We start from the raw sequence: 8,755 nt of genomic DNA on the forward strand, positions 1-8,755 counted from the left end.
CAATACAGAAGCGTATATTGGGCTCTTTGACTGTTACCACTTAAACCAACCACTTGAAACTAGTTATTAGCTGTAACTAGTTTCATAATCTACCGGCATATAAACTTGTAAATCATATTATTACATTTTATTATTTTATTTTATATTATCGTATACATTTTTCAGTATAAAAATACGATCAATATATATTACGATTTTTAAACAACACATTTCGAATTCTTTAGATATTTTCTTTACATTGAAAAGTATCTTATATATAACATATAGATTTACTTTATTTTAACATTAGTCTCCTACTCTTATATCAATGTCGTAGAAAGGTTCTTCAGTTGTGGTTGATGTAAGAGTTGCTGGAGCTGGAGTTATCCTACTAGATGGAGTCGTAAATATCGAATCAATAAGACCATTGAGTCCTGGTTTTGTCGGTTGTACATTTACAGGTGGTCGAGGTTGAAATACAGGTGAATCTCCTGTTCCTGATGTCGGTAGAGATGGTATAGTTGGATCAACTATAGGATTAACTGGAACTGGTTGTATAACTTGTGGATTTGTAGGTACTGGATTGTGTGGCACTGGGTTGTATGGTTCAGGATTTTGTGGTACGGGATTATGTGGTACTGGATTATATGGTACTGGATTGTATGGTACTGGATTGTGTGGTGTTGGATTGTGTCCCGGATGTTGGGGTATTGGATTGAATATCTGTTTAAGAATTATAAATTAAATTAACTGATTCTTATATATGTGAATATAATGTAAACCTGTGGATTCTTGTTGTTATTTCCGTTATTGTTATTAAAAGGCGGAGGCTGCTGTCCTGGCCGTACCTATAAAATAAATAGATAAATAGTAATAATTTAGTTTCAATTGACTGATACCTAACAACATGAACTTGTGAGAATATATAATCTTAAATAAATAATAAAAATGAAAATAAATACCTTTGTAATTTTATTATTATTATTGTTGTTGTTGATTAATGGCGGAGGCTGTTGTCCTGGTCGTATCTACAATTTTTTTTATTTTAATAGTTTAGAATATTTTAATATTCTAATAGAAAAAATACAAACCGGTGGGGGTCTATTATTGTTTTTATTGTTGGCATTTTGTGGCGGTGGTGGATGTCCTGGTCTTACTTGTTGGTTTTGATTTACATTTCCTGGACGATTTGGTGTTACAAATGGGTTTTTGTTATTATTATTTCGTGGCGGTTGCTTAGGTGGTGGCGGAGGTGGTGGTGGTGGGTAGCCTGGACGTCCTAGTAAGAAAAAAAATTTTTAAGTTTATATATTGTTTTATAACCGTGTTAATAGTAAGGAGTCTTCCAAATTAATAAGTACTCTATAAGCAAACTATTAACAGTTATAAATTTATGAAGACCTGATAGTATTAGCGAAAAATGTATGGACTAATGTTCGAAAAAGTTGTATATGAAAAACAGAAAAAAAGAAATAAATTCTTTGTTTCGAGAAATAAATATAAATAATAAAAAATAATAATCGAAAAATCACTTGATTTTAAATAAAAATAATCGTCATAGAGTAACTTCTGAAAAATAAAATTAATTATTTTTTTATATTTCAGTGAATGTTTTTAGTAGTACTAACCAAATAGGTTTCACAAACTAAATGCTTTGAGTATAAATGATCTATATTTTATTAAAGCAATATATTATTATCAATGTAATTAGATGACTATATACAATATTGTGTTGGTTCTTATAGCAAAAGTTGTCGCAGGTTTTTATGAAATGATAAATGAAAAAGTTTAGTTGTGTATTAAACCCACATTATGGAATAAAAATATACAATAATATCAATATTATTACCAACCTAAAATATATTATATAAAAAATGGTTGTCTGATGCTTATTAAGCTAATCAAGCTGTAAGATTTATTATTTTGAAAATAGATATATCTCTAGTTCAATATTCACGACTCAAATCAATCTGCCTAATAGTTTTTAGAAATCTTTTTGAACAATTATTGCTGTTAGTTTGCGGGTTGTTTTTTCTCGCAATGCTATTAGAACATATTTTTCACTAGGCAGGATGTATATATAGCTATAATTGTTATTTATATGAACAATATTTTATATTAATTAAGTGATAGATTAACTAGTCAGCGGATTAAAATATAAATAATTGCTTTTAATAGTTTCATAAATACAATTAATTGTATTCCTATTAATGATTATCGGTGATAGTCGATGTATCGAAAATTTTATAAACAAATCAATATAGTCCATTCCAGAATTAATAGCTATCCGAAACTCATTTTTATTAAAACATATACTTTAAATAGCGGAGGGAGTAAGTGTAAGGAACTTTTCGAATCGAAATTTTTTTTAATTTTTACTGAAGGACAGATGCTTGTAAACCGACAAATATACTTCACCAGTATTGTTTTAGAAACATCTATTGAAATGCAGAGAAATCTGGAATTCACCCTGTTGTCCTGTCTTAACTGACGGGTCCCCAAAACCAGCGCATACTTTATTTGTGTTATTAAATTTAGAGATTTGAAAAACTATATAAAATTAAAGATATGATACTGCCTAATAATCGAATATTAAATATACGTATAATATATACAAACATAATATGCATAAATTTACTATACATATCTATATCGAAGCTGAGCTGGAAAGCATATTTTTTCAATCTCATAGTTTAACTTCCAAAAAAAACTATTCTCCTATCACTAGAATTTAATTTTTATAGAAAATTTTATTTTAGATTTGTCATCGATCTAAGCTTTACAATATATTAATTGGATTCACTACATTTTGCATTGTCTTTATTAGAACAACACTATCTCCAATCTTTCAATTATTGTAATGCATCGTAATTCAAAGTCGTACTTAATGACTTTCTCATATACGAAAGTCATTACACACTTGTTAATTTTAATAATGAATGTTTGTTGCAAATTACGAAAAACTTATGGAAGACCCCCCACGCAAATAAATAAAAGTAATGAATTGAGCGAACCTCCGAATGGAGGCAATGGTTGCATGAAGCCACCATAGTATGGTTGATAATGATTTGGAAAGCCAAAATGCATAAAACCAAAGTCATCAAATGGACTACCACCAAAACCGCTGCTACTGCTTGCGCTACTACTGCTTGAACTACTACCACTACTACTAGCGGAGCTACTGGCAAAGCTATACGAACTTGCGCCTCCAAAATTTTGATAATTGTTAGATTCTTCCGCTAAAAGGTCGTCATCTGAATATGTTCTACAAAAAAAAATTATTAAAATTTTTTCTTTAACTTTTTCAATGCTTTTTTCAACGTTTAATTATTTATTCATACAACTTACGGATCTAATAACTGCGGTTTTGCATTTATAGCTTGTAGAGCCACTGCTAAAATGAGCTGTGAGATAGATATAGAGTTGTAAATATATATTATATATATTTAATAATAATTGTAATTGTGTCGTATATCTTTTTATTACAAAATTATATTAAAAAACTGACCATTAGCAGTAAGCAATTCATATTGAAACTTCACTTAAATTTTCGACTTTTATGTTATAATAAAATACACATTAACTATTATTTAACTTCACTAGTTAACAGTCCAGAGCTGACTAAGTCAGCTCATCTGTGTTAAAATCTTGGTTTTGTGCTCATCATTTAATGATTTTGTTTTGTTTGGCCAAAAAACCATGCGATAAACTTGAAATATTATCTCAAATTGTTGTATTTCATTTACCAGTTTTTAGTATAATTTATATATTATTATGTACTATATACTTTGTATATTGTAAATAATTAAGCATATAAATAAAACCGTTTTAAATATTTCTCTTACATTATTTTTATCTTGTTTTATTTATTTATTTATTTTTTTTTTTTTTGCGAGCAAAAAACTGGTCTGTTTTGTCAATGGACATGTGTGATTTTTATCTACGTCATTAATTTAGATTTTGAGAGTTTTGTTTATTTTTTAATCAGTTTATATATGCAAATAGTATATACAGAAGTGGTGAATATGTACAAATAAATGAGATATTGTTTGCGATCAGATAAGTTAACTCACATACACACATTGCTTAGGCAACTAAGCAAAAGACTTAAGCTACAAACACTCATTTTTGGAATAATCTCAAAGAGATCTCGGATTTTTGATTTCTGATTTTTGATTTTCGATTAATAATTTCAAACGAAAGTGTTTGTTTTTTAATTTTTGCAAAATCTTTAAAAATTCACTTTCATAGTTAATAAAATCAAATTAGAATTTACGATCACTTTTAAAGGTCACAGAAAGAAAGTGAGGCTTAATTCAATTAAATATTATGATTTTTCTATCCTAAATCAGTTTTTGAACATTTCTACAAGTAAAAAGTTTATTGATATTTTTAACATTTCATTAATCCAATCAGTTCACCTACTTTCGAACTCATTAAATTACAAATTTTGAAGATATTTGTGCACGCGTATCTGTCAATGAAGAGAATTTTTTCCTGAAATATATTTCCAGTTTATTGGATTAATTTTGAACAAATCAACAGCTTATTGAGATAAATTAAACAAATTATTTCTACTGAACATTCATATTAAATGTAGGTGTTAATTAAATTTATATCACTGTGTATACCGATTGCTGCGTTTCTTCAAATAGCAATTATTTTTTGGAACAACAAATTTAATTTTTAGATTTCATAAATAGATTTGGAGAAAACTATATAAAATATTAAAACAGCACAAAAAATCAACTATGGTCTACGGTCGCGGTGCTCCTCTGCGTTCAGAGCCGGTACCATGTCTATTTTTTATCCAAAAATCTGGATAAGATAAATAACTTGACTAAGGAAAAAATCCCATCACAGTATTTAAATTAGTGACAAATTATTAAACCTATCTTAATTTTTGTTTTATCAGTATGAGCAGTGCAACAGTCAAACTCTTTTCAGTTTAGAATATAAGTTCCAAGAGTACTATTAAAACAATTTGGATACATAGTCTCCAACGCCAGTTATCAAACAATGCAATCTTGCAAAGAGTACAGTTGAAAATTTTTGTGAAAAGGGCGCCGTGGTACATTAGGAATGCAAACCCCAATATTTATAAAGCTACATGCATATGTAAATCGTCTTGAAAAGAAATGACTATCATGAGATTTCACGTAAAAAGAACAGATCTAGCAGATAACTTTATTTTGAATATATTTCAGTTCATTTTTTTTCATTATAAACTCTAAATCAGCCTTAAATATAATAGTTTGGGTAAGGGCCGTGGCATACCAATTAATTATTGTATACAATATAATGTAATATATATGTAATTAATTTCAAGAGTTAATAACTTATTGTAAGTCTCAAATTATAAGAGAAGATTTAATAAAAAAAGTAAAAGAGTTTTTTATTTTATAGGTTTTAAATGCTTAGTTAATGAACTAACTAATATAACATAATAATATTAAATATAAAAGTATCTGAAAAAAACAAGAAAGAGCTTTAATTTTATTATAGTTGCATAGCCTTCACGCTGGTAGTTTCGTTACAAATCATTTATTTAGTAGGTACTTATTTAATTTTTTTGAATATATATGTTTTAAGTATATATAAATAAATTATATATGTAAATTATATATATGGAACCAATGTATATATATTTAGTAGGAATATTCCCTACTAAAATAATTTTCACTTACCTTTAAAACTCAATATCAATATTGAATGTGTGTTCATATCCTGAACAATAATACATTAAGCCCCCAAAAATATTTAGGATATTGAGAAGGAAACGTTGAACACACAAGAATATCCAGAAGGAATTGGTGACAATTACTCTTCTTAAAATTTAACTATAATACTATCTTATAATATAAACTTTTAAGATACATATGCAAGTTTAAGATCTTGCAAGATACCTATAACTATATATTTAATTGATTAAATGTATTTTAATAAATATTATTATATATATATTATATTATATATATATATATATATATATTATATATATAATTATATATATTATTATATTATTTTTATATTATGAAGTAAAAATGTCAATTAAAAAATTTGTTGACCTCTATGATTTTACTAGTCCCTTTCCTCTTTTGGTTATGTTCATGGTTCAACATATTATAACCAATGGTGATATACTGATCATAAATATTTATGAAAAGTAATAAATGACGAATAGTTTATCCATCTATCTGTTGATTAGTTAACATATCACTTTCTCAATTCGTCAACTAACTGGATAAGCTGTTAGATAACGACTTACAGTAAATCAGGAGAACTTTATAGAAGTCGACGATTAAATAAAACTTGTTATTTGTGTCCTAAAGTATCTCTACAGCATAAATACAGACAATATGTATTAGGCGCTGATTTCTAGAAAAATATAAAAAACTCTAGTGGAAGAAAAAAAGTTATTTGATCATTTTTATATCCTTCAGAAAATCATTTATAAATTTTTGAGATATTGAATCAATGTTTAGCTTCGATGAATGTTAATCGGTTTGATTGTTCAAAATAAGTTTTTGTTTCAGAAAACACCAAAATCTTTACAAAACATGCATAGCTAAGGGTTTCTTAATATAATATATCAGAATGGGTAAACTATAGCTCCATAACTACTTGTCGATGAAAAATCTACAATCAGTTAAATAAACAGCAATCTATAAATCCCAATCAAAGCGTTGAAAGGTATAACGTTCAGACCAAGAGATAATATTATCTAAACTTTGGGATATACATTTATTATTTTCAAAAGGCGGTAATCAATCAATAAAGTAATAAGTAACCAATAAACATTATTAAAATATTAATGTTGTGTATATAGATAATAAAGACGAAGATAATATTATCTAAACTTTGGGATATACATTTATTATTTTCAAAAGGCGGTAATCAATCAATAAAGTAATAAGTAACCAATAAACATTATTAAAATATTAATGTTGTGTATATAGATAATAAAGACGAAGATAATATTATCTAAACTTTGGGATATACATTTATTGATTTTAAAAGGAGGTAATCAATCAATAAAGTAAGAAGTAATCAATAAACATTATTAAAATATTAATGTTGTGTATATAGATAATAAAGATAAAGATAATATCTAAACTATGGGATATACATTTATTAATATTATAAGAGAAGTAAACAATCAATAAAGTAACAAGTAATCAATAAACATTATTAAAATATTAATGTTGTGTATATAGATAATAATGACGAAGAGAATATTATCTAAACTTTGGGATATACATTTATTATTTTTTAAAGGAGGTAATCAATTAATAAAGTAATAAGTAATCAATAAACATTATTAAAATTTTATTAATGTAGTGTATATAGATAATAAAGATGGAGATAATATTATCTAAACTTTGAGATATATATTTTTTATTTTTTAAAAGAGAAGTAATCAATCAATAAAATAATAAGTAATCAAAAAGCATTATAAAAATATTATTAATGTTGTGTTTATAAATGTATAAGTAAACCTTAAGTACAATATCTAAAAGGAACAATAAATCACTGTTTGTTGGTTGGTGGCAATGACTGATGGGCAAATACATTTTTGCTCTCAATAATTAGCAATGATTTACCCTTTTTCATATCAGAGTCCTTACAAGAAACCCCTACATTAATACAAGTTATTTCATTCAGGTAATGTAATTTAACAGGTCATTTATTCTTACCAGTGAGCAGTCCGAAAAGTCGCAAAGAATGCACATCTCTCAAATCCACTTTCTTCCACTAGCCAAAGCTATATAATCACTTACCTAAAACTACTATTAAGGGTTACAATATATGCATGTGCGAGTATGAATGTAAGTAAATATTAAATTCAGAGTAAATTGTTTACTTTTAAATTGATTTTATCATATAAGACTTTAAACAACAGCAAATAAGACTTAAGTGTAGTGTAGTGATAAATTTTGACTAATATTAGTTAATAATTTTTAATTTAGTTTTAGATTTTGATAAGGTGACTTATTGTATTTTTAGCAAAGAAACATTTTTAGTGCCTCAGCTAATTATTTAGTAAATAGATTATTGTGGTATTCATTAAAGAAAATTTAGCGTAACTTTGAACTAAATTAAGTCGTTGTGCTAAAATCCAAGAATCCGGACATTAAATGCTAATATGTAAAATACTTCGATAAGGATATTTTATTATACTAACTTAATTTTAAAAAAAGGAGTATATTGCCATTACTTTTTGATAATAATGTAAAAAATTTTAAAGCCAATAAAACTACGTATTGGCAAAAGTAATTGAGTTTTAATTAAAATTCTGACTGTCAATTGATTAGGTTGTCAATAAAACAGTCCACGTATTCCACACAATCTATGCATTGTTAATTCGAAACACGCAGTTTTCAGATTACAGACAGCAAACAATTGGAAGCCAGTAAAAATAGTTCTATAGATATGCTGGCCTATAGGAGTTAAGTTCCGGACACCGGCTGTGAATAATATTACCTCGTTGCCTCATTCTGCCCTCTACACCCTGCTGTTACATTGTCATTTTTAGCAACTCTGGCGATGATTTCTCGAAGCTTATTTTTATGCGAAATTTAATATTTCGGTATCAATTAACCTTAATAAATACGAACAAATACACATTAATGCTTATCAACTGTTTACCTTTTCCTGTTCCGCTTTTTTTTATTATTTGTTTAAGTTAATTGTGTATTTTAATTGTTAATTTTTTTAACGTTCTTTGGGTAAATTGTTGTTTTGCTAAACTGTACACACCCACGGTTTTCCTTTG

General features: G+C 26.8%; 1 protein-coding gene across 1 annotated transcript; it reads right to left on the bottom strand.

The window, feature by feature from the left end:
* Window positions 1-216: 216 nt before the first annotated feature.
* On the bottom strand, window positions 217-3,508 carry LOC119676239 (sporozoite surface protein 2-like). Its single transcript, XM_038087476.1, has 7 exons — window positions 3,488-3,508; window positions 3,328-3,383; window positions 2,994-3,244; window positions 1,071-1,258; window positions 942-1,007; window positions 762-827; window positions 217-702 (listed from the first exon to the last, which is right to left on the bottom strand). Exons 1-7 carry the CDS (start codon window positions 3,506-3,508, stop codon window positions 286-288), a joined length of 1,065 nt encoding a protein of 354 aa, XP_037943404.1. The 3' UTR covers window positions 217-285.
* Window positions 3,509-8,755: the final 5,247 nt, after the last annotated feature.

This window comes from Teleopsis dalmanni, chromosome 2 (genome assembly GCF_002237135.1).
Source record: "Teleopsis dalmanni isolate 2A chromosome 2, ASM223713v2, whole genome shotgun sequence".
Classification (NCBI taxonomy): domain Eukaryota; kingdom Metazoa; phylum Arthropoda; class Insecta; order Diptera; family Diopsidae; genus Teleopsis; species Teleopsis dalmanni.

What these genes read in the sequence shown, in the direction of transcription:
- LOC119676239 (XM_038087476.1), bottom strand. Translation starts at nt 3,508, where the DNA reads ATGAATTGCTTACTGCTAATG. An exon ending in TGAATTGCTTACTGCTAATG is followed by an intron (nt 3,384 to 3,487) that starts GTCAGTTTTTTA and finishes TCTATCTCACAG; the next exon opens with CTCATTTTAGCAGTGGCTCT. An exon ending in ATAATAATAAAATTACAAAG is followed by an intron (nt 828 to 941) that starts GTATTTATTTTC and finishes TTTATTTTATAG; the next exon opens with GTACGGCCAGGACAGCAGCC.